The following is a 26,496-nucleotide window of genomic DNA, read 5'->3' as shown; positions in this document are numbered from 1 at the left end:
GGGTAGGTGGGCATGGGGATAAGGCCAGAAGTATCAGATATGAGTCTCAAGTGTCTCTGAAATGGTATGTATTCTTTTTTTTTTTTTTTTTAAGATTTATTTATTTGAGAGGGAGAGAGAGCATGAACTGTGGGGGGGGGGGCAGAGGCAGAGGGAGAAGCCGACTCCCCGCTGAGCTGGGAGCCCGAGGTGGGGCTCGATCCCAGGACCCCGAGATCATGACCTGAGCTGAAGGCAGACGCTTAACCCACTGAGCCACCCAGGCACCCCGAAATGCTACGTATTCTTTACAAGGCATGAAACTTGTGCATTCCTCACCATGATATTTTTACTTAAAAAAATATTTAATGTATTATTCACATATTTTCCTCCCAAATCTTTTTTTTTAAAGATTTTTATTTATTTATTTGAGAGAGAAAGAATGAGAGATAGAGAGCACGAGAGGGAAGAGGGTCAGAGGGAGAAGCAGACCCCCCGCCGAGCAGGGAGCCCGATGTGGGACTCGATCCCGGGACGCCAGGATCATGACCTGAGCCGAAGGCAGTCGCTTAACCAACTGAGCCACCCAGGCGCCCTCCTCCCAAATCTTTGAGAAAAATGCAAATGCATAAGGAGTATGGACTCAGACTCCAGTTTGAAGAGCATGAAGGGGGGCAGTGTGCATAATTTTGACGGTGGCTTTGTGGACACACTGCTCTCCCCACAAATTTCTATACACAAAGAGCACTCCACCCCCGGGTTCCGAGAGGCATGTGGCACTGGGGCAGCCTGCTGAAGAGAGGTGAGGGGGGCAGGTGGGCTTGCGGTACCCCACACCTCACACCCCAATGTTACCAATGACCTTTTGGTCACCCACTTGCTGCCTGGATCCGTGAGCAACATTTACAGGCCATCTTCTGATCAGTGTAGCTACACCTGTGCCTGTTTCCGGGGGAACTGCCTCAAAGGGGGGGGGGGCCGGGCTGACTCCTGGAGTGTGGCCCTTGAAAGCCTGGGGATGTCTGAACCCTGACTGGCTTGCCACCTAGCAGCTGTGTGGCCTCGGGCTAGCAATTGAACCTCTTTAGGCCTCAGTTTTCTCCTCTGAGAAATGAATATTTAGTTTTTAGATTTTTATTTATTTATTTGACAGTAAGAGAGAGCGAGAGAGCACAAGCAGGGGGAGTGGGAGAGGGAGAAGCAGGCTCCCCATTGAGCAGGGAGCCCGATGCGGGACTCGATCCCAGGACCCTGGGATCACGACCTGAGCCAAAGGCAGCCGCCCAACCAACTGAGTCACGCAGGTGCCCCTGAGAAATGACTATGATCATAGTCTCTCTCTCTTAAACTTTTATATATATATATATATATATATGATGTATATATATGTTTATATTTTAAGTATATATATATTATATATATTTATATTTTTAAGTATATATTTTTAAGTATATATATTTATATTTTTAAGTATATAATATATACATATATATATATATATTTTAAAGATTTTATTTATTTATTTGACAGAGAGAGACACAGCGAGAGAGGGAACATAAGCAGGGGAGGTGGGAGAGGGAGAAGCAGGCTTCCCGCCGAGCAGGGAGCCCGATGCGGGGCTCAATCCCAGGACCCTGGGATCATGACCTGAGCCGAAGGCAGACGCTTAACGACTGAGCCACCCAGGCGCCCCCATATATTTTTTTTTAAGTAAGTTCTTTGCCAACTGTGGGGCTTGAACTCATGACCCTGAGATCAGAGTCGCACGCTCCACCGACTGAGCCAGCGAGTCACCCCTCGTCATCTCTCTCTCGAAGGGTTGCTAGGAAAATTAAATGAGATCATGCGTGTAAAGTACTTAGCACAGTGCCTGGCATACGGCAAGTGATCACACTGTTGTTTTTGCATATTTAAGGGCAGGGATCAACTTTTCTGTGTTGTGGAAGGCTCTCAGCATAGTATAGACTCATATTCCTTTTAGCCGAAGCCGTGAAAATAAGAATGAGGAGTCAACACCCAGAGGGAAAGACAGACATCACCGACAGGAGGGCTGGGGAGCTAAAAGCGGTTTCATTCCTAAGTGGTGGGTCCAGGCCCTACAGCTGGAAATGTCCAGAGCATGCCCCGGTAATACTGGGAATGTGGGAAGCACCCAAGGGCTTGGTGGCCTGGGCGAGATATTGCTAGCAGCACTGAAGTGAATCAAGCACTTTGCTCCCTGTGAGAAGACAGGCCTCCATAATTCTCCTCACAGTGGCTTCCAGAAGCTCAGGTCGTTGGAACTAAGAGACCGTCCTGGAATTCAGACCATTTTTCCAGGGCCCAAGACTGAACCCTCAGAGGTTTTTCTCCTCGGACTCCATGGAGAACCGCCTCCTCAATGCAGACGCCCACCCAGAGTCTGGCTTCCAGCCTACAGGATGGGGAACGGGATGCGGTTCTCACTCTCATCCTAGCAGCTGCTATTGGGAGGAATTCGATCCTAAGATACACATTGATGCCCCTTCCCAGTGCTGGCGGCTGATCCTCCCTTGCCCCTTCTGGCCAGGAAGAGTTCTGGCTGAGGCAGGTCCTTTCCATTTCGGATGAAATTGCCTATTATCCACGGTGCCTTGACAGCAGCTTGACAAAAAAATGGGACTCTGAAAGCACCACGGGCATCCTGGGTCCATGCCAACAGCACGAACCCATTTTCCTTTCATTGGTTGCAGTCAGAAAGCTGCAGTCAGGCTCCGGGGACTCAGGTCTGGCAGGGGGTGGCTGAAGAGCATCAGCCTCGGGCTCTGGCTCAGGCCGAAGATGACCAGGTAGATGCGTGGTGGGAAGATGGCCTCCCCCCGTGCTTTGGGGTACCACACAGTGGTCCTGCGTCCACAGAAAAGGAGACCATCAGTCATCTCGGGAGAGCTTCCGAAGCTTTGGAAAAGTAGTGTGTGAAAGTCCGCTGAGTTAATGGGACACAGGACGATGGACCTGACTTCGCATTCTTTGACAGGAGGAGGCCAGGCTGCCTGGCCTCGTCCAAGTGCCCTGGGTTAGCCATTCCCAGGGGAGAGAGGGCCCTTTGCACGAGGTACAGAGGTCTGGGAGGGCTCTCTCGTGACAGTCATCTCGTCCAACACTCGTTCATCCCACAAATATTTATTGAAGCCCTACTACATGCAGGGTCCCGTGTGGATGGGTACCCAGGGACTAGAACTGAGTAAGAATGGTTTCTGGCCAGAGGGAGCTGCCCATGTAGTGCAGGATGAGAGGGGCCCCAAATTTCTGGACTGTCCAGTTAGGTTTTTTTTTTTTTTTAAAGATTTTATTTATTTATTTTGAGAGAGAGAGAATGAGAGAGAGCGAGCACATGAGAGGGGGGAGGGTCAGAGGGCAAAGCAGACTCCCTGCCGAGCAGGGAGCCCGATGCGGGACTCGATCCAGAGACTCCAGGATCATGACCTGAGCCGAAGGCAGTCGCTTAACCAACTGAGCCACTCAGGCGCCCTGTCCAGTTAGGTTTTTAAGTGGGAACAGGTCTCACTTTACATTGGCCCTGCCTTCCACTGAGTTCCAACCTTGGGGTTGTGGAACAGTATCGCCGGTGGGCAGCCCCAGAAGAGTTCTGTACCAGGGGCTAGGCCTCTCACCCCTATGGCCTCCTGCATGCAGTGGGGGGCTCTGCCTGCACTGTTTCTGGCTCCTCCTCTCTGCCCTCCTCCCAAACCACTTTAGCCAGGACCTCTGCAGGCAGGAGAAGAGAGTCTGTGTCCAGCCTTTGGGAGGAAGTGATTAATTAGGGCCACGGTACGTGGTTGTCTCGTTTGCCTACCGGGCCAACAAGGCCGGGGTGGGGGGCTGGATGGAGCTGAAATCATCATGTATCCACAGGTGCCCATGTGTCACCCAGAGAATGATTTTCTTTCTAATTTATCACAGGGGGGTGCGTGGCAGGAAGAACATTTATCTAGTTGGCATGAGGGTGCCTCATATGCCCGTGGGGACCTGTGATTACCAGAAGAAAATAAGAGAACGGGAGAAGCAAAATCATTTCTCTCCATTCGATATAAAGCCAGAGAGGCCAGCCCTGCTTAGGGTCCTGCTGCTCCTATCCTTTTGAACCCCCCCCCCCAAAAATCACCAGAGGGCATTGCAGGGGATTCACACCAGCCAAGCTATACTCTGAGGCAACTGGGCATGTTTCAGAGGGAGAGGCCCCATTTCCCAGTTCCACCCAGAGAGCTGTCCCCTACCCTGTCTGTCCCCTACCTCCCAGGCCATCCAGTGTACTATGCACTATGCACGGGGTGCATTGTGTTTCTGCAAACCACCCCCCACCCCCACCTCCCAACCCCTCCCCGCTCCCTTCAGCTCTGAGGTCACAGCCAGGCTCAAGAGAAAGGAGTAGACCATATTCAATTCCCGTGACCGTGACCCACAGGAGGCTTCTAAGAGGGGCAAAGGGAGGCAGCACGACAGGGTCCTAAGCTCTCATCACTCACTGTGGCCCAGGCAGAAGCTAGGGAGAGCACTCGGGGTGTGTGTGGGGGGGTCCGTCACCAACCAGCGAATCAAGGACACAAGGACACCCACAAAGAGGCACTGCAAAGGCTTATTGGGATAGTAAGATGAATAGATTTAATCATTCTTGTTTGAAAAACAAGACATAAATTAGTATATATATATAATTTATATATTTTATGTAGTATATATACTATGTACAGACATTAGAAAATGTGTCCTCTCCGTGAGGCTGAGGGAGAGGTGAAGGATGGCGGTGGAATGACATGGGCAGGGGGCTGAGTGGCGAAGGCGCAGGATCAAGAAGTTGGGAGAAGAGGAAGACCGCGACGGCCCTGGGCCTTGCGGTGGTCACGGGGGAAAGGGTTCCCCACTGGCTGCATCTCTGGCCCATTAAACAACTTGGTCCTAGGGGGGAGGAGAAGCAAGGAGAGGGGGCGCTGGCTTCTCTGAAGGGGCTCCCCTGATCCTTGCCGGGAGAAATCGCCACTTGGGGAGGGGAGGGGGCTTTATTGCGCTGCGTTGGGGGGGGTAGTGCTGAGGATGGGCAGGGGTTAAGCACAGTGTACATCTTTATAAAACTCACATAAGAATGAGAGATTTCACGCGGACCTTTCACGTAATGGTGAAAGAGAGGCAGACACAGGGCGTGAGCGTGTGGCAAACGGGGGCAGGTATGGAGAGGTGGACAAGAAGCAATCTATACAGAATAAACATTGGCTTTCTTTGTTCCCTACAGTGTGGGACAGCTGGTAGGGACTCCGTGTCTTCACTCCCAGGAAGGTTGTGGGGGGCGGGGGGGATTGGCGGGGGTGGGGGGTGTCAGCAGCAGTAGATGTGCGTCAAGGAGGATGCTAAACAGTGTGAATTCCCTTCCAGATGACTTCGGAGAGAGAAAGAGAGAGAGAGAGAGAGAGAGAGAGGTGCAGGACTGCACCGGGTAAGGCGCTCAGCTTCTTTTCTTAGAGAGACAAATCCACAGGGTCAATACACAGCCAAAAGCATATACTCAGGATTAACATACCACGGTAGCTTCCAGAAGTTTAAGATATAGTCATCAACACCCCCCACCCCTACCCCCATCCCCCCTCCCCCCACCCCCCCCATCCCCAATCCGTAGCTAAGTCAAACTCCTAAGGACAGTCTGTCTGGTAGATGTTGAGAGAGGAACCGCACGCCCAGAGCGCCAGCCCCAGGGCTGGGCCGGGCTGGGCCGGGCGGGCTCCGAGGCCTGCGCCGGGTCTCCCCAGGGCAGACGTTTATCACCAGGTACCTTACCCAGAAGGAGTGGGGTGATCCCAGATGCTTGCTCCCTAGTGGACTGAGCCGCCCTGCCCATCAGTGAGGGACAGGGCACTTTGGGGATGGCTGGTGTGGAGCTACTGGGCCTGGGGGCGAGGGCTCCCGAGGCCGCCAGCCTGTGGGGCCGTGGCCGCAGACAGCCCTGCGTGGTGGCTGTTCTCCGCAGACCTGCCACCAGGGCACAGGCCCTCTAGGTGGCTTCTGCCGCGTGAGTGTGAGCCCAGGGTGGGCGGGCACGGCTGGGCTGAGTGCCCTCCCCCCCCCCCCGGCCCGCCGGGCCCTGTGCCCTGGTGCTACGGCTTACAACTCCGTGGCATGGGGGGGCAGATGCCAGGGGGGAGCTCAAGGCCTGTGGGCCTGCCTGCTTCAGGCCCCGGCTCCCCTGGCCCCCAAAAATGGAGCAGGAAGGTGAGCCTGATGTCACCTGTCAGCCCTAAAGAAGAGATAAAATCCAGCTCTGCGGCGGGCAGGCAGGCAGGCGCAGTGACGAGGGGCCTTGGCCCTCACAGTGACGACCAGAGGCCGGGGAAGGGGCGAGGATACCCAGGGTGGCAGGCGCCCGGAGCCGTCGGGGACGGCCTCAATCCGGGGAGTTCCCACTCCCTGGCGCCTGAAGGCCCTCGGACCCCGACTGGCCGGGCAGACACGCACACTCACCACAAGATGCAAAGACCACAAAGCTCAAACCTGGGGCCGTGGTTGGGGGCGGGGGGCGGGGGGAGGCAGGCCTGGGCGGGTGCCCTACTTGATGAGGGTTTTTAAGGAGCGGGTGAATGTGCTCATAACAGTCGCTGGAGTCGGGGAGCCCGGGGGGTGCCCCGAGGCCGCCCCGACAGCCGCTGCGGCGGCCGGCGGCTGCTGCTGCTGGTTAAGGTTCCGGGTGGTGGACTCCTCAGCGGCGCGCAGTAGGAAGGTGTAGTTCCTCACCACCTCTTCGACCTTGGCCAGCAGCTCTTGGCGCTGGGCCTCGGAGCGCACAATGAACACCAGCCGCACAAAGGTCTCGATGAGGCTGCTCAGTACCTGGAAGCTGCCCGTGATGGCCGCCAGCATGTGAGTCGGGCTCTTGTCCACGTTGGCCACGCGGCGGCAGGAGGCCCGGAGCTCCTTGAACTTGAGAGCCAGCTCGAGCTTGTACTCGGAGATCTGAGAGACGTAGGGCTTCGGGGCGCGGGCCTCGGGGCTGGCCACGCACTGGCGCAGGACTGTCAGCAGCTCATTGGTGTCCAGCCTGGCAGCCAGGAAGCCGTCGGGCAGGCCATAGGCGTGGGCCCGCAGGGCATTGATCTTGGCCAGGCTCCCCTCGAAGGTGGACGCCCGCAGGTCGATCTCCTGGGTGCGGGAGGCCTCGGGGCTGCCGCCGCTGCAGGTGGCAGCATCCAGCACCTGCAGGGTCCTGCTCACCACGGGCACCACCTGCTCGTCCAGCTTCATGCCGGGCAGAATCTTCATGGGGATGGAGTAGGAGAGCTCGTCCTTGCTGTCGCTGGCGTCATCCGCCATGTCGCACTTGCGGTAGTAGAAGCAGTAGCGGATGGAGCAGCATCTGCCGCTCTCGCTGTCCTCGTCCAGATTGGCGGGCTTCCGGTACACCTCTTCTGGCAGCGAGAACACTGCCATCTGTCTGGGGCCTTTGGTCTCAGGGGCAACCTGGACGTATGAGGGCTCCCCCAGGGTCGGCGACTCCAGGGACTTGGTTTTGGGACCCAAGCCTAGGGGGAGGCCTGCCTCTACCTCCTTGGCCTCCCTGGGCAGCATGCCCAGGGGTGGGTGTGGGTAGATGTCTGAGGTCAGCGAGGCCCTGTCACCCTGGTCCGGTTCACCGATACTGTAGCGGCGCATCAGCTTGCGGTAGTTGGGAGCTCCCAGACACTCCCCCCCTGAGGCACACGTGGTCAGGCAGGAAACGCCGCTCTCGGGGTCCGATCGGCACTCCCGGGATTCCAGGCTGGTGGAGCGGAGGCGCCCTTCGTTGGTGGGGCTGCCGAGGCTCAGGCCCGCGCCGACCTCCGGCTGCCTCTGGCTCGGGGGGACCCTGTCCCTCTCCTGGCCCCGGAGGCCGGGCACGGGCGTCTGGGGGGCCTGAGGCCGGCCCCCCCGGCAGATGCGCTTGCAGTCACAGCTGCGCCTCTGCTCCCGGGACATGCCCGGCCCCTGCTGCACTGGGCTGCTCCGAAGCTGGCAGCTGCAGCGGCCCGGCGCGGGGGGCTGCAGGTACTCGGTGCCTGGCAGCTCCCCCTGGCTCGGGGGCTTCAGAAGTTCCTCGAGGAACTCGAGCTCATACTGCTTTACCTTCTGCAGCTGGGCCTGCCGCTCATCGGTCTCCTTCTTCTGGCGGGTCGGGAAGGTGGCAGAGAATAAATTGCGTAGCCGGAAGGGTCCTCGGGAGGATTTGGGCTTCGCGGGGCCTTCGGAGGCCGAGTGCGCTCCGTCCAGGGTTGTCTCAAGCTTCCTGGAGGGCATGGTGCTCACCTGCCGGCTGGCAGCCTGGGGCCTCAGCGGGCTCTGGCCTCGAGGTTGGCAGCTGGGGCTCTGTAGAGCCATGGAGTAGCCGGCTCGGGGCACCAGGCTGGTCTCCTCGATCTTGCTGCTCTGGGGCATGCTCTCCAGCTGCCCCTTCTCCCCCTGGCTGGAGACGGCGCCCTGCTTGTGCAGGGAGGGCTTAGCGCCCTCTGGCCCGGCCTTGCCTGCCACCTCCCCCAGAGACGGCTTGCTCAGGGACTCTCGACTCGCTCGTGCAAGGTAGCTTTTAGGAGGGAAACTTGGCCCAGGCAGCTGGTCCTCTTGTGGGGAGAGGTGCAGGCTGTCGGCCCGGCTGCCTGTGGGCACTCTGGAGCCAGAGGAGACCTCTGGGCTCAGCGGCTGCTGGGAATTCCGTGAGGTCTCTGGAGCACCGGGGCTCATTTTGAACTTCAGATTCTTACTGGCACTGCCGCTCATCATGCTAACTTCTGATCTTCCCATGCTGACCTCAGGCCTCCCCATGCTGGCCTCCAGCCTTCTCTCCCCACTGCTGGGAGGGTTCACTATGGCCCCGCCAGGGGCAGGTAGGCTCTTAGGGTGAACCACCTGCTGGAGGGCAGCCGAGATGATCGCTGGGGTCACGCTGCCCTTCGGGTCCAGGATAAGCTTGGGGCTCAACCTGACTTCTTTGGGCAGGTTCTCCCTTAGCTCAGAGACCTGCTCTTCACTGAGGGATGGTGTGGCTGCCCTCAGGGACATCTCCAGGCCTGCCCTCGTGTGGCCAGGCCCTTTGTCCTCAGGAACTGGGGACAGCAGGCTCAGATTCTTCTGCTCACTAAGCTGTGGGGACAATGCTGGGTGCACGGCCAGGGCGTATGCTCTCTCTCGCTGTGGTGGCTGGGATTCTGACGGGGGCAGCTTCCTCCGAGCGCCAGGGGGGCCAGGACTCTGGCCTGTGACAGCTGGCTGCAGGGCCGGGTTGGGATCTGGGCGCCCAAGAGAGTAAGGGGCCGTGAGGACAGCCTGGGCCGCGCAGCTCTGGATCCGGAAGGGTAGGTCCTTGCGAGCCAGGAGGCTCTCCTTGTTGAGGTGCTGGGCCAAGAAGTAGGTGGTATTCTGGTGCTGCTTCATGGCAGACATCATCTCTGACATGTCTGTGAGCTCCGAAGAGTTGGTTTCGTGGCCTGAGTCCAGCGATGATTCAGGGGTGATTGTGGCCAGCACAATCAGACCTGGAGGGACAGGGAGAGGGGCTTGCTGCACTTACTCCAATCAAGTCCTTTCGCCAGCCATATGTAGAAAGTTTATGGGGGCGGGGTGGGGGGGAGGCAAGGGCAGCCAGCAGTATTTGAAGGCAGGGAGAAAGCCCAGTCGGTCAGTCCTGGGACTGGCCAGGAGGAGGGGGCAGGCAGCGGGGAGGTAATGGGGCTGAAGGTGGGAGGAGGGAGGGGAGGAGCGGAGGGAGGCAAGCTGGCAGAGGGCTCCTGAAGGGCAGGAATCCGAAAAAGAAACAAAAGAGGCGCAGAGGAGATCTACTGGGCAGTTTGAAGGCAAATTAACATGCACAGCGCATGCAGAACGACATGCTAATCATCACTATTTTTAGACTCAATAGCGAGGAAATGTTTGTCAATTGTCCTGAAGAGGCCTGGCAGGGAGAGGCCCCTGTCTATCTGGCCGGGCCTGCCTACAGCTGAGGCCCTTGTCCCTGAACTTGTCCTCTCTCTGGCGACCACGGGGGGCCTCTCGCTAGCCAGGGAGCAGCTAGTGCTGGGCGCTCCAGACTCTGAGCAAAGAGAAATGCTGGCCCCGGGGGGCTAAACGCATGTGGGCTGCCCACCACCAAGGATGCCCTTGCGAACAGAAAAGGGAGGGGCTGGGACTCTCCCCGGTCAGCCAGGCTGCCTCTGACCCCGAGCTCTTCCTCTTCTCTGTCCACACGTCCCTCCTGCCTCACACGCTTTCTCATACACCTTCTTCCTGTTGCTTTTCTGTTGCCGTAGCGTTTACCCGTTCTTTTTAAGGTGTATGTGTATGGAGGTATGTGCCGTGAATAGGGCTGCAGCCTGACACGCGTGCTTGGCTACACGATGGGTGTACGTGTGTCTGTAACAGGGAACAGCATGCGCGTCGTATGGCCGTCCCACCAAATAATAACTACTACTAGCTACTACTTACGATCAATACTAATAGCTTTACTCCTGACTATGTGCTAGGCAGTGCTTTGCGCGAATGATCTTGTTTTGTGCTCACAGCAAGCCTCCGCGATATGACTATTGTTATCAGACCCATTGAAAATGACAAAAGTGAGGCTCAGAGAGGGTTAAGTGCCTTGCCGAAGGTCACACTGCAAGTGAGTGAAGAAGCCAGGATTTGGGTGCATCTGACTGGGAGCCCATGCTCTTAGGCAAGGTAAGGACCTCAGCCCTGAGCAGTGATGGCTCCTGGCTCCCCTGATCCCAGGTCACTAGGTGGTTAGTTGGTCGTTTTGTTTTTTCTTCCAGTCATGTGCATGCTGGAGGTTCTTTGCCTGTCTTCTAGATCTCTCACAATTTTACTCTGATCCTCCATCCTGGCCTGGCTCCGTGGCTGTTCATGGCCCCAGTCCCTGGGGTCCAGCTGCAAGACATTTCCAGAGATGGAATGGTGAGAGCCAGAGCTGGAGCTGGGGCTGAGCAGCCGGGCCCTGACGCAGCTCTATTGATCCCCTGACCCTGTCTGAGCTACCTCTGGCCATCCACTGCCCTGGCACACCACGGTGACTTTGACCTCTGCTCAGGAAGAAGCAATATCACCCCCTGGCCCTGCCTGGCCAGGAGAAGGAAGGGGAGGCAAGAGGGAGGAGGAATGGGCTGTTACCTGCAGTCTGTGGGGGTGGGGGGTGCGGTCCATCCTCTGAGGCTGCCAGGGCTTCCAGAGCCTGCAGAGTGGACACCAGGGCATCATCTAGCTCCTGGGCATGATCTCGGACTGTCCGGGGCTGCACGCTGTCGATCAGTGTCACTGGAATCTCATCATACAGGAGCCCACGCAGGTGGCGTCCTTGTTCCTGGCTCTGGGCCGCCCGGCGCTTGGAGTCATCCTCATCGGAACTATTGTCTCGGAAACCAGGAGGGGGGGCGGCAATGGCAGGCAACAGGGAAGTGCTCTCATCTTCCTCCTCCTCTTCCTCTTCGCTCCCAGGCGGTGGCAGGGACATCAAGTCTACCATATTGTCACGAGAGGAGCCGGGCCTCCCACCTTTTCGAGGGCCCAGCTGCTCCTGGAGTTTGGCTTTGCAAGAGTCACAGTAGAAATTCAGGGCTTCGGCCCCAAGGGAATTGTCCAAGGTGTAGGACCGGGCCCTGCTGGCGCAAGGCTCATGGTCGAGGCTGGCTGCGTCAAAGTCATCGGGGATCACGTCGTAGCCTTGGCCAGAGCTTTTGGACGTGGGGTCAGACTTGGTCCGGGGCCTGGTCTCCTCAAAGAAGATTAAGTTCTCGTTGACGTCCGTCCGGCTTTCCTGTTCCTTCCTTTGTTCCCGCATGTGGAGGTAGCAAAAGCTGACAAGCTCAGAGTCGGCAGGCGGGGGCGTGCAGCGGCTCGACTTCCTGGGGCTGGTGCCCATGCTGCCCACATAACTACTCTCCTTTTTCCCCAGGTGGCCCCCAGGGACAGGGCGGTGGGCGCTGTGCATGTAATCTAAACCCAGAAAGAGAATCAACAGATGAGCCCTGGCGCCGAAGACCGTGGCTGAGCTCCCTTGGCGTTTCTGGTGCGCCACCGGATGGCAGGTACTGACAGAGAGCATTACCTGGCTGCTAGAGGTTAGGGGAAGGGGCAGCTATGTTGCTGCCAACCCTTAAAGTTGAGTGAGGAGAACAGCCCCATGGGAAACCGCATGGGGTGATGGGGGAGGGGCTGAGCACCTTGGCATCTGGGTACAGCTGGGCTCTCACCCGTGTATGTCTGGTCTGAAAGTCAGCCGTCCACATACTTCCAAAAAAAAAAAAAAGTGAAAATTGTTTTTACGTCCCCCTTGGAATTGGCCCTGCACCCCCTCCCCTGTCCCCACCTTTCTCAGAGCCTTTCCAACCCCCAGTGCTGTGTTACTCTTGGGTTCTGCTGGATCTCTTCTAGTAAAAGGAAATAAATCTGACCAGTTACTCATGCCTTGGTGGGAAAATGCAGAACAGGCCACATACCATGGGTGCCTGAGAATTCGCATTTCAAAGAGGACTGTCATGGACCGGCCCTAGAAGAATAAAGCGCCACTAGTAGTATTCTGGGCATCTGAATGTGTAAAGTATATGGGAAGTAGGCTGGGATGTGCGTATGTGGGAGGAGGGTGGGGGGAGCATTCTTCCAATTCCTCACATCTCCTTATTTCTCTGTGTTCGTGCAAGGCCAGCCTGCCTGCTACACAATGTTCTAGTCAACAGCTTTTTAATGATGGTAGGTGTGTACATCTGAGATTTAACCATAGCAAATGAAATGCTTTCTCTCTAAATGGCTTCTCTCTCGTAGACTGTTTTGGGGGCCCTTCCCCATGTCCTTTGGGAGAATATACTCAGACAAGACCAGTTCATTTTGCTAGCAGCAGACAGAGTGACAGACGGCAAGTAAGCACTGACGTAGGCTAAGGTCATCATACACGAGCCCATTTAATCCTCTCCACAAGCCAATGAGGTTGGTGCAGTCACTATCCCCATTTTGCAGAGGGAGAAACTGATCCATTCGGTTATGTGACTTATCCAAGGTCACATGAGTCATAAATGGTGGCCTGGATTTGATCCCAGGTTTGAGGGACTACAAAGCCCATGTTTTTAATGAGTACCCTATCATTCATCATGGCAGTCAAGATGCTAGAAAACAAAACTTCAAAATGCCTTTCGATTTCCAGTTTGATGGGGTCAGTGTGTCAGTGTTGCTTTTCACTAGAGCTTCCAACCATCACAAAAGCATGGTGCTGGCACTTCACAGCGGAGCCCCAAAATACACAAAGCAGAAACTGACTGAATCAAAAGGAGAAATACACACAATTCAACGGCACTAATTGGACACTTCAATAACCTACTTTCAATAATGGATGGAACAACTAAACAGAGGATAAACAAGGAGATAAAGGACCTGAATAACTATAAACTAAGTAGACACTAAGTAGTCACAAAAGTCTATTAGAACATGCCACCTACCAACAGCAGAATATACATTCTTCTCAAGGGCATCTGGAACGTTCTCTAAGATAGACCATATAGTAGGTCATAAAATGAGCCTCAGTAAATTTAAAAGAAATGAAATCATACAAAATATGTGTTTTTTTGAGCACAATGGAATTAGAAATCAATAACAGAAAGAAATTTGGGGAACTCACAAGTATGTGGAAATTAAATCAAACATCTCTAAATAACCAATGGTTCAAAGAAGAAATCACAAGGGAAATTAGAAAATATTTTGAGATGAATGAAAATGAAGATACAACATACACAAATTTATGGGGTCTAGCTAAATTAGTGTTTAGAGACAAATTTATAGCTATAAACACATACATTAAAAAGGAAGAGATTTCACATCAATAACCTAACCTTCCACCTTAAGAGACTTGAAAAAGAGGACCAAACTAAACCCAAAGTAAGCAGAAGAGAAGAAATAGTAAAGTATAGAGACAGAAAAACAATAGAAAATCAACGAAACTAAAAGTTGCTTCTTTTTTTTTGAGAGAGAGAGTGTGCATGTGCCTGTGAGTGGGGGGAGGGGCAGAGGGAGAGGGAGATGGAGAGAGAAAATTGCATGCAGGCTCCATGCTCAGTGTGGAGCCTGATGCGGGGCTCGACCTCACGACCCTGAGATCACGACCTGAGCTCAAATCAAGAGTCGGACGCTCAACTGACTGAGCCACCCAGGCACCCCAAAAGTTGGTTCTTTGAAAAGATCAATAAAATTGACAAACATATAGCTGTAGAGACCAAGCAAAAAAAAAAAAAAGAGAAGATTCAAATTTCTAAAATCAGAAACGAAAGAAGGACCATCACTACTGACTCTACTGATAGGGACTTGATTATAAGGGATTATTATAAATAAGCTTATACTAAAAAACACTAGATAACCTTGATGAAATGGACAGATACCTAGAAATATATGATCAAAACTGACTCAAGAAGATAGAAAACCTGAATAGGTCGATAGCAAGAAAAGAAACTGAATTAGTAATTAACAGTACCCACCCCGCCCCCACTAAAAATAAAACTCAGGCCCAAATGGCTTCACTGGTGAATTGTGCTAAATGCTCAAAGCACTTAAACAAATCCTTCACAAACCCTTCCAAAAAACAGAAGAGGAGGGAACACTTCACAACTCATTCTATAAGTATTACCCTGGTTCCAAAACCAGACAAAACATCACAAGAAAACTACAGAGCAATATTTCTTATAAGTATAGATACAAAGTTCCTCAACAAAATACTAGCAATCTGAATCCAGGAAAGTATAAAAAGTATTATACACCAAATGGGATTTATTACATGAACACAAGGTTGGTTTAACATCCAAAAATCTATTAATGTAATACACCATGTTAATAGAATGGGGGACAAGAAAACCATATGATCATCTCAATAGACTTGGAAAAATAATTTGGCAAAAGCTACCACCCTTTCATGATAAAACTCAAAAAGTTAGAAATAAAAGGGAACTTTCTGAATATGATAAATATTATCTATGAAAAACCCATAGCAAACATACCTGATGGTGAAAGACTGAAAACTTTCCTCATGAAAAAGCCCAGGATTTCTTTTCTTAACACTTCTATTCAACACCGTACTAGAAGATCTAACCAGGACAATTAGACAATAAAATGAAATCTAAGGCATCCAGATTAGAAAGGAAAAGTAAAACTATCTCTATGTGCAGATGACATGATCTTGTACAGAAAAAAAATCCCAAGGAAACCACAAATAAATTATTCGAGCTAATAAGCTCAGCAAGGTTGCACAGTAAAGGACAATACAAAAATTAATTGCATTGTTATACAGTACCAATGAACAATCTGCTAATGAAATTAGGAAACATTCTATTTACAATAGCACCAAAAGGAATAAAATACTTAGGTATAAATTCAACAAAAGTAGTGCAAGACTTGTACAATGGAAGCTGTAAGCATTTCTGAAAGAAATTAAAGAAGATTTAAATAAATGAAAAGACATTCTGTATTCATGGATTGGAAGATCCAGTCTTGTGTGTCTTCCATTCCAACATGGCAGTATTTCCCAAATTGATCTACAGATTCAACACAGTCCTTATCAGAATACCAACTGACTTTGTAATAATTGACAAGGTAATTAAAAAATCCATATGGAATCACAAAGGACACGGAATAACTGGAACAATCTTAAAAAAGAACAAAGTAGGAGGACCCACACTTTCTGATTGCAAAACTTAATACAAAGCAATGGTAATCAAAACGGTGTGGTACTGACTTAAGGATAGATGCATAGGTCAAAGGAATAGAATTGAGAGTCCAGAAAATAAACCCTCATGTTTATGCTCAAAGAGCCCAATTTAAAAATGGGCCTAGGATTTGAATAGACAGTTCATGAAAGACGATATACGAATGCCGAATAAGCACATGCAAAGATGTTCAACACCATCAGCTATGATGAGGCAAATCAAAACCATGAGATACCAGTTCACATCCACTACAATGGATGTTCAAAAAAAAAAAAGAAAGAAAGAAAGAAAGATGGACAATAACAAGCATTGGTGAGGTTACGGTGAAATTGAATCCTTCGACATTGCTGATGGTAATGTAAAATGGTGCAGTCCTCTTGGGAAACAGTTCGGCAGTTTCTCAAAGTTAAACACAGAGTTACCATTTGACTAGCAGTTCCGCTCTAGTTGTATACCAAAGAGAAATGAAAACTGCCTCCACAAACACTTGTACATAAAGGTTTATAACATGATTATTCATAAGAGCCACAAGGTAGAAACAACGCAACTGTCCATCAACTGATGAATGGATGAACGGAAGGCGATCTGTCTGCACAATGGAATATTATTTGGCCATAAAAAGAAATGAGGTAGTGATGTATGCTACAATGTGGAGGGCCCTTGAAAATGTTATGCTAAATGGAAAAAAAAAAAAAAAAGCAAGCCACAAAAAGACTGTATATTGTATGGTTCCATTTATCCAAAATGTCCAGGACAGGCAAAGCTATGACCCAGACAGCCAGTTCATGCATGGTTGCTTAGCGCTGGGTGGTCACTGGAAGGGAACTAGGGAATGAGTGCTAATGGGTACAGAGTTTGTTTTAGGAGAGGTTAAAATTAAATTGTGGCAATGATTGCACAGTCCTGTAAATATATTAAATATACTCAAAAATGCTGAGTAGTTGGGGCACCTGGGTGGCTCAGTCGATTAAACATCTGCCTTCGGCTCAGGTCATGATCCCTGGGTCCTGGGATTGAGCCCCACGTCAGGCTCCTTGCTTGGTGGATAGTCTGCTTCTCCCTCTCCCTCTGCTGCTCCCCCCTGCTTGTGTGCGCACTCGCTCTCTATCTCTCTCTCTGTCAAATAAAAAAATAAAATCTTTAAAAAAATGCTGAGTTGTGAACTTTAAATGGGTAAATTTTCTAGCTTTAAAATTATATCTCAATAAGGCTGTTTCTTTAAGGGGCACCTGGTTGGCTCAGTCGATTAGGCATCTGACTCTTGGTTTTGGCTCAGGTCATGATTTCGGGGTGGTGGGATGGAGCCCCGCGTCAGGCCCACGCTCAGCGCAGAGTCTGCTTGAGATTTTCTCTTTCCCTCCCCCCTCTGCACCTCCCCCCACTCGTGCTCCTCTCTCTAAATAAGTAAAGAAATAATCTTTAAAAGAAAAGCTGTTTATTTAAGAAAAAAAGCACGGCACTGGGCACCAAGTGAACTCTCAATCATTATAGAAAGAAGTAAAAATGTGCTCTGCACTTGAAAGAACTTTATGGGGTTTATCTCACATAATCCTGTCAAATCTCTCCTGACCTAGGTACTATTATCGTCAGTTTACAAATGAAGCAACTGGGACTCCGTTTATGGAATTTGTTCATGATCACACAGCTAAGACATGGTCTCTACCTTCAGATTCCGAGCCCTTGCTGTCTTCCATAGACCCTGTTGCCCCTTTCAATATAGAGTCAACATAATTAGGTCGAATGGGTTCAATTCAGGCCTTAGTGGCTGTATCTAGATCTAGGGTACTTTGGATCAGCTGGGGGAATACTACGTCACGACCCTCTGAGCCTCAGTGAAGAAGTGCTCTAGGGCCATGCTAAGCCAGGAGCATGAACTCTCAGTTCTGGAGGTTTCTATCCTCAGGCACTGTCCACAGGTTGGGGTCACGCCCCAGGTGCTAACTACCTACGAGACAGCTGAACAGTCAGCCCAGCCAGCCTGGCAATGAGCTGCCATCAGAGGTGGCTCCCGGGGGCATGTCCAATAGGCAGGTGGTGACTCCTCTCAGACGAGGGCTGGGGGTCTAAGGATGGCTCCCCTCCCTGCAAGGTGGGAACATTTCCGAACAGCAGGCTGACAAGGCCAGGTGAGGCACGGCCCACCACTTGGTACTGTGATTTCCAGATCTGAGGAGCAGTACAGTGCTGTGCGGAGGAGAAAATATGTCTGGAAAAGCCCAAATCTCCTCCAGACGTAAGGTTAGAAATGCATTAGAAATGCAAGGGGAGGGCGCCTGGGTGGCTCAGGCGTTAAGCGTCTGCCTTCGGCTCAGGTCATGATCCCAGCGTCCTGGGATCGAGCCCCGCATCGGGCTCCCTGCTCGGCGGGGAGCCTGCTTCTCCCTCTCCCGCTCCCCCTGCTTGTGTTCCTGCTCTCTCTATCTCTCTCTCTCTGTCAAATAAATAAATAAATTCTTTAAAAAAAAAAAAAAGAAAGAAAAGAAATGCAAGGGGAGCCAGGTGCGCTGGGCTGATGGCTGGAACAGTATGTCTCTCGGATTGCAAATCTGCTGTAAATTGCTCATCAGCTTTCCCCAAGGGGGATGTCCTAGCCTAGCTCTCTGTACTCAGCCACTCAGAAGACTGACTTTCAAAAAAATGCTTGCAAAGAACAGGATGGTGATTGCACAGTCCTGTAAATATATTAAATATACTCAAAAATGCTGAGTAGTTGGGGCACCTGGGTGGCTCAGTCGATTAAACATCTGCCTTCGGCTCAGGTCATGATCCCTGGGTCCTGGGATTGAGCCCCACGTCAGGCTCCTTGCTTGGTGGATAGTCTGCTTCTCCCTCTCCCTCTGCTGCTCCCCCCTGCTTGTGTGCGCACTCGCTCTCTATCACACACACACACACACACAGTCAGTGCAACACTGAGTCAACCAGCCTTCTATTAGTTGGCTTTGCTGTGCTCTATAGTCTGATGATCAAGACTGGTCAAAGGGACGACCTAGAGGCCTTTAGAGGCCCTCAAGTTCTTTCTGAATCATCAAAAAAGCACCTCGTATGTTCAGTCAAGCTTGAGTACTCTCGTGTGCTGCTGAGATTTAACTACATGAAAATGGGCAAGCCACGCATGGGATATACAGTAGCCATTAACCAGAATATTCAATTCACCAGACCAAGCTGTTTCCTAACCATGGGAGAAAATCAGTGAGTTCTTCTGACTGTGGCCCCCAAAGCCGCCTTTTCTTGGATTTCCCCCACGATACTGGAGAGAGATGGCAGCTGAGCATGGAGTTGGGCTAGCTGGCAGTTGCTGTGGGACAAGAATATAGAGCCCGACAGAGAGATCAGGCCCTTAAGCGGGCTGGAGCTTTGGCCCTGAGGACAAAGCTCAGAGGAGGCTGGCAGGATGCCTGTTCCCTATAGATCTTTGCTAAACAACAACTGGGCACTGGGGCTTCTTTTCTGGGATGGAAGTTGGGGGGGAACCCATGGAGGAAATGTATCTCAGCTTTGTACCAGGAACTGATGGCCCCACACTGTGACCTGGGTGGAGGGCTCCCCAGTGTGCTTCTTGCAGTGCCCCTGTCCGTTTCTTGGGGCCATGGGGTCAGATGTGCACGCCAGCCCCCAATCGGCAGGGCTATAACGCTTACCACACCCCACCCACCAAGGGCACTTAGTGGTCGCCATCGAGCCAGCAGCTAACAGTTCAAAAGGCCAAGTACTGGGCCCGGGCATGGACCCACACCCCTGGGGAGGCGAAGCAGAACAAACAAGGGGAACACCACAGTGGTCCTTCTGGCTCCTGCACCAAAATGGGCCCTGGGCTAGAGGCAGCCGAGCCACTGTTACTCTGCAGGCCCCAAGGGGGACGTTCAAGAATCAGGGAGGGGCTCTGAAGCCATGCCCGGCATTTATAGAAGCCTTCTTTCCATGCTGCAATACCTTCAAGAGAATCCCATGAAATTGATTTACCTCTGGAGAAGTACAGGGATGCAACCCCAGGTGTGTTCAGTGAGACCAAAGGGAAACAGGAAGCCTGTGCCCTCACTTGGTGCCATTATCCCCACAGAGAGATATATATACTTAAGAGCACTGACCAGGGTGCTGATGGGATGACAGAACCCTCTGGAAGGTAGGTGGGACTACAGAGCCATCTCTGGGGCCTTCAGAAAGCAGACACCCCCCCCCCCCCAAAGAGCCCTCACTTCCACATCTGGTTCTCGGCTGGGCTCCAGGCTCCTTCTTCTGCCTTTCCTTCTCCCTTTCTCTCTCCCTATCCTGCTCAGTAAAAGGCATCATTGACTTGGCTGTGATGACAGAGAGGAACAGAAGGGACAATGACAAAGCTAACACGGGCTTGGCTGTCACTGGCCATCCGTAGGCTTAGTAACACCTATGGCCATCCGCTTTGGAGCTATTCACCTGGGGACGTGTGGCAACTCGGCCTCCTGGCTTCTTCCTATTTCTAGTCAGTTCCTTTGCTTCTCTATGTAGAGCCCCTGTCTATGCCTCGGGGCCACCTGTCCTTTGGGCCACCTGTCCTCTCCCCAGTCTATGTTTGGTAGATTGCCTTCTACGTCCTGTGGACAATGTTAGGAGATGTACGCATGGGCTTGTCATGGTGTTTGTGATGAAGAGACAATGAGGTGCAGCTTTGAAGAGAGAAGAAATGGCCGAGCTGCCAGGCAAGTGGAGGGCGAGGCTTTGGCAGGTAAGGAGGGCGACTGCGGGGTAGGAAGTCTCAGCTTCCGCCATGACGTTTGGGTGCTGGGCTGGAGGGAGGCATTTCCTGCGTGTACGTGAGGCTTAGGTCTAGTATGTGAAGCCCCTGCTCTTCAGGTCTCCTGCTTTGGTTCGGGGCGACAGGATCTGGACTGGGCTGATCTTTCCTCAGGCCCCTGCTTGCGCCAGCACCAGGACAGCTCCGAGGGGTGGCTGCACAGAGTTGCCTAAGGGGGAAGCCTCAGGTTGGGGGCCGCACTTGACCTCGTTCTTGGTGGTCATCCTCTCGTATCCCTAAGCCTCCCACTGGACTATACTCTGCGCCTGCACAATCTTTCCTATATCAGGCTTCCACGGCCTCTTAACTTCAGGCAGCTCTGTCAATCCCCATTACGATGAACAAGAGAAAGATTTTATCTTCACTTTCAACCTCCACCTTCCACAAAGCCAGAACGCCCATGCGTCTCTCCTAGATCACTGTGCTGTGCCTTAGATCTAATGCAGTTCTCCAACTGGTTCTACTTATTGCTTATTTGCTGTTCTTATCTTACATTCATTCACTGACTCGATCGCCATGTGTTCTCACAGGCATCCTTTGTGGGACAGGCCCATCTGAAGGCCAGCTGTCTTTCCCACCGGCTTGTGCCAGGTAGTACCCAGCGGTACCTCGCTGGCTCCTGGGAAACCGGGGTGCTGGGGGAATGGGGTAAGCACTAGAGCAGCAGAGCTCCTCCCTCCCTGGCTCCAGGGTCCCAAGGGCTTCCGGCATACTGAAAACTGAGGCTGAGCCCTACCTGCCTTGATCATTGGAGGTGGAAGAGGCTGGCTGGCAGGCCTGGAAAAGACCATCTTCCTGGAGTCCAGCAGGAGACGGCAGTACCCTGCGATCAGGCAGGCAAAGTTGGTGGCTTCGGGCCACTCCATCAACAGCACCAGAGGCTGGGGGAGAGACAAGAAGAACCATGAGAATGTGAGAAGGAGGGGAGGAGGTGCACGTCCAGGAGGACGACTGTGGGGTGCCTGGGTGGGTCAGTCGGTTAAGCGTCTGCCTTCAGCTCAGGTCATGATCCCGGGGTCCTGGGATCAAGCCCCACATCGGGCTCCCTGCTCAGTGGGGAGCCTGCTTCTCCCTCTGCCTCTGCCTGTCGCTCCCCCCTGCTTGTGCTCTCTTTGTCAAATAAATAAATAAAATCTAAAAAAAATAAAATAATCTAAAAATAAATAAATAAAATCTAAAAAAAAAAAAAAAGAGGACAACAGTGAAAAGATGCCTTGCAGAGGGACAGGAATCCTACTTTCTGAACCAAAAATTGAGGCGCATGGACTGACAGACCATTTCTTCTGGTTTGAGAGTTTATTTATAGTGAACTCATACCCAGGTATCAAAATTAAATCAACCTTTAATTACACATTTAATGAACTACTTTTACAGAGAAAAGATTAAAATTATATAATATCATGGGACTGCTGCGTGGCTGTATTTGTGTTCACTGGAGCCCGGCAGATGCACGCGCCAGCTGGGAGAGGTGGGGTGAACCTGGGAGTCCTGGCTGGACTGGGGAACATCCCTGATAGAAAGTTCCTGAACCCACAAACTATCTCTTGCTCATCTCTATAGCCCTCTCCGCCTAGTACCCAGAATGGCTCCCAGGACATGGACACTCCAAGCAACAAAATCCTCACTGTGCCTTCTGGGCCCAGTTCTTTCTGGCCTGTAGCTCTGCTCAGACCTCCATGCCCCCCCTTTCCTAAAGTGTCCTCGAGAAGTTAGTTGGTGTCCCCTGAAACAGTTCCTTGGTCCAATACATGTGTGAAACACTGGGTCAAACAAAGCTATGCAGAGACTTGTACTTATGGGAACTCTCAGACGCTTTCACATATGAATGTGCACTGTGAAATGTTAACAGGGGGGTTTTAGGATTCCAACATTTCCAAATTATTTGACCAGAACCATCTATTTTCATAGAAAATCTCATGGTAGTAGGGTGTAGCTTTTTTTTTAACCTACTTTAGGAAATGCTAACATACTCTGTTGACTTTTGTTCTTGACCCTAAATCAGTCAAATTAATCCTGGGGTTAGCTGGTTGACTGTCTCAGTGACTTGGCACCGATATACCAAAAAAAGATAGGAACCCCCCCCCCCAAATCAATACCTTTTCAAGAAACCTTCCCAATATCTGTATCGTGATTTTGACAAGAAGTCTGGGTTAGACTGAAGTCAGCCATGGGAGCATTCCCCCTGGGACAGGGCAGTGGCCTTCAGAGAAAGACAATGGAGACTGGCTGAAGAGGAAGCCATGGGTCCATGACTCACCTTGACTTTTGGGGGTTCCCAGACCACCCATTAAGAGCTAAAAGAATTAAGATGGAATGAATCCCTTCCCTGACCAGTGAAGTAGCTACTGCTACAGTCCAGATGAGACGTGATGAGGGCATCCATGAGGGTAGGGGCAGTAAAAGGAACACTGTGGAAAATTTGGTTGAACTTGGTCACCAACTAGACTAGCCTTCTTGGCCTGGATCATCACCCGGGGAACAAATTCTGAATCCAAACCAGCTCACCTTTTAAATACAGTTGCCCAAGTCCCCTTGCTATCTCCCAGGATCCTGACACATAGCTCGGGTCGACTATTTTGTATTCATCCAGACCAGGGGCTGGCAAACTTTTTCTGAAAAGGGCTAGGCAGCAAATACTTTAGGCCTTGTGGGCCACACACTCTGTCGCAGTAACTCTGCCATCGCAACGTGAAAGCAGCCATAGATAATCTGTGAGCTAAACAGTGGGTGTGACGGGGGTCTAAGAAAACCTTATTCACAGAAACAAGCAGGGGGTCAGGTCTGGTTTGATCTAGGAGAGAAGCTTCTTTCCAGCCCAACACAATTGTTCATATTCATTTTCACACCTTTCAGCTTGTTTCATTTGCCAACACTGATCCCCTTCTCCTTTGGAAATTCTTTTCCTCGCTTCTGTTTCCATGAGGTGACACTAGGTTCTGGTTCTGTAGTCCCTGACCATTTCCATCTCTCACGCTTGCTCTTCTTGTGCAGCCTCCCAAGAATCACCATCCTCAGCCTCTTCCCTCTCAAACTCTTCCTACCTCAGTGCTGTGTCTCTATCACACGGGCTTGTGCTGGCTCAAATCCTATCTTGAATTGTTTAGTTATTCTATATCCAATGACACTGCCAGCCACGGTAAGGCATTTGGATTCCACCCCACAGGCTATGAGTTGATGATACTCCTGTGGAGCTCACTCAATACCATCAGGAAGAAAAGGGACCATCTGTACCCCGAGGAGCCGCTGGCTCCTTTCTCCAGTGAGAAGGGGACCAGGGACGAGATGTTACTTTTGGGTCATTTTTTTTAAGTTTTTATTTTAATTCCAGTTAGTTAACACACCCTTTGGGTCATTATTAGGAAGGGGCAGAGGGGGTGTTTGTACCTCTAGTGAATGGATGCTTCTCAGTCACAACAGAATGGTCAACCTTGTGTACAGCAAAGGAGAGACAGAAGGGGAATGGGAATGGGGAGGGGGAGAGGGCCTTGCCCCCTTGCCATTAATGACAGAAGGGTACACGGAGGTCTGGGTGTGGATAGCTGCTACCACCATCACTAGGAGGACCCAAGACTCACTAGGCTTGCCTCAGGAGCATTCGCCGACATCATGGCCACTCCTGCTGCCACTGCTTTACTTCACGCCCTCATTGTCTTCCTCCAATACCCAAACTTCTCAAGGTATGTGTGAATGGGTGACAAGTGGGCTGAGATCTCGAGCCCCTGTTGCCTCTGGCCCCAAGCTACCTCATCTGTTGATTCTAGTGGGTCATACACATTGTGGCATTTTTCACGACGTGGAAAAGGTGAGGACACACTGACCTCAGGACTCCCAGTAGCCTCCTGATCGGCCTTCCTGCCTCCAGTCTCTACCCACGTCACTCCACTCCACCTCCATATTGCTGCCCGAGGTTCTAAAATAAGACTCTCATGTAAAATGCCCAGTATCTCATCACCTGAAACCTATTGTCTTCTCATGTCATATAAAGCCTTTAGGACCTGGACTTGACCTACAGCTCCAAGCATATCTCCCACTAGCTTGCCTGTGCCCTCCTCCCATCCCCTGCCCCTCTCCTTGGGCTCCAGCAAGGACATAGCATTTACAGTTTTCCAGAGATGCCATGTTCTTTGACCACTTCATATCTTAACTCACGCTCTTCTCTCTGGCTGAAATGCCCCTGCGGCCCACTCTGCCCCCCCACCCCCCAGTGATCTGCTACGTGCTGGTGGGATAGCTCGTGGACAACATGACCCTCTGGTAGGTAACAAACATTCATCCCAGAACAGAGATGCCCTCATGGAACTTACAATCTAACAGGAAATAAGACAGAAACCAAATAACCATACAAATGAATATGAGTGGAAGGTGTGATAAGCGCTATGAAGGGAAAGTAGAGAGAGTTATCAGAACATAGAATGTTGTGGATCAGTGTGTGGGTAGGTGGGTGTGAACGTGTGCTCGTGTGACTAATTTGGGTTTGGAAGCTGGAGAGAGCTTCTCTGAGGAAAGGACCTTGGCTGACGACTAGAATGACATTCCATTTGACCAAAGTACAGGCTGACTGGTTTGACCGACTGATGGACAGATGGACTGGCTCACTGGCTAAGGAGCAGTCTGATTCACTGGTGCCCTGGCTGACAGGCTGGCTGCAGGACAGGCAGAATGCCTAATAGCCTGACACCCTGACTGGTTAGCTGCCTGGCTGGCTGGCTGGCCAATGGACAGATCAGAGGCAGAGTGACAAGCTGGCCAATTGACCTGTCTGACTTTGCTTCAGTCTCCCCTCCTTTTCTCTTACCCTAAATACAGCCTGATGTGGGTAATGAAACAGCACGAAGGCAAAAAATCCTGTGCACAGAGAGGGCCAGGTGCATCCCCAGCTGGCTCAGCCCAGCACATCGGGAGTCTGTCCTCTGCATGCCCACATGGCCAACTGAGCACCCCAGCATGGGCCAAAAGGAACTTGTCAAAGGAACACAGATGTGCTTTTCGCCAGCAGAGGTAAAAATCAAATCAAAGGCAGGCCACCAAAGAGGTTGGATAGGTTTTCTTAGAAACCTTCAAAGACATTTTATTTTAAATAGGATTTTAATGATCGTGACGTCTAATGTAATGCTTGTCCCTACAGAAAGCACTAGAGCAATAAAGCTCAAACATGAGAGCAGGAGACACACCGGGCCACGAGAGATCCCTTGGGACATTCCTTTGATGATTTCTTTTCCCCCTTATGTGCTTCTGTGGTAATAGGGTATGGTAATGGCCCAGTGGCGTCTCAGTCCCAGACTGCTGTCTCTTGGAGAGATTTGCATACTGCCTCACGCTCAATCCACTAAGAGCAAGTAAGCAGAGTGAAAACCATAACTAAATATGCCCAGGCCATCTTCCAACATTAAAGGGTAAAAGGGGGATGGGGTTGGAGGCATGGCCATCCATGAGAAAGTAGAGCAGGGATTAATTTGCTATGCCCCAGCCCATCTCCTTCCCGGGGTGTTCAGAGTGTGTTGGGAGCTCGCAGGCATCCTGCACTCTGGGATGCCAACTAGGGAGGGGACTGGCCTTGGGGTAGCCTCAGTGCACTCCAGCATCTCTGAAAATTGGAAAAAGATGGGACTCCAGGGACACAGAAGGGCAAGGGTACAAGGCAATTGTTCTTGGGTCCCAGGGAACCAGTACATTTGGGGTCTTGCCTCCACGGCCCTGGGGAAGGCTAACTGGGCATAACCAGCCAATTTGGAAACAAGGCAGAATATCACTTTAAGGCAGTGTTTCTCAGGCCAGACACATATTACGATTCCCTGGGAAGCTGGAAAAACCTATATACCCCAGCCTCACCCCCCAACATTCTGGTTTAAAAGGTCTGAAAGGAAGGGCCCAGGCAACCGGTAGTTTTTAAATCTCCAAACATGATTCTAATGTGCAGTCAGAGCTCTGAGTGAGAAATCTTAGCTTCACCAGGCCCTTCCAGAATATTCCCAGGCCAGTGTGGCATATCTAGGAGGAAATGAGCCCAAGTCCGGTTTTTAACTTCCATGCTCTTCGTTAAGGGAATTCAGACATTCT

General features: G+C 51.5%; 1 protein-coding gene across 3 annotated transcripts in view; it reads right to left on the bottom strand.

Annotated features, from left to right (window-relative positions):
* Nucleotides 1-4,352: 4,352 nt before the first annotated feature.
* FRMPD3 (FERM and PDZ domain containing 3) overlaps nucleotides 4,353-26,496 on the bottom strand; it is a 125,665-nt gene continuing 103,521 nt past the window's right edge. For all 3 annotated transcript variants that reach the window (XM_064574451.1, XM_064574452.1, XM_045881182.3), the window contains 3 exons: nucleotides 21,176-21,320; nucleotides 11,107-11,928; nucleotides 4,353-9,479 (listed from right to left, as the gene is read on the bottom strand). In XM_064574451.1, the coding sequence (XP_064430521.1) occupies nucleotides 6,526-9,479; nucleotides 11,107-11,928; nucleotides 21,176-21,320 (3,921 nt within the window). In that variant the 3' untranslated portion in view covers nucleotides 4,353-6,525. The remainder of the gene's footprint in view (nucleotides 9,480-11,106; nucleotides 11,929-21,175; nucleotides 21,321-26,496) is intronic.

The sequence above is a fragment of the Mirounga angustirostris genome, unplaced genomic scaffold, assembly GCF_029215605.1.
Source record: "Mirounga angustirostris isolate CCGP_5_RB_7025 unplaced genomic scaffold, mMirAng1.0.hap1 SCAF_11, whole genome shotgun sequence".
NCBI lineage: Eukaryota > Metazoa > Chordata > Mammalia > Carnivora > Phocidae > Mirounga > Mirounga angustirostris.
The sequence above is the reverse complement of the archived record's forward strand: the minus strand, read 5'-3'. Positions and strand labels throughout refer to the sequence as shown.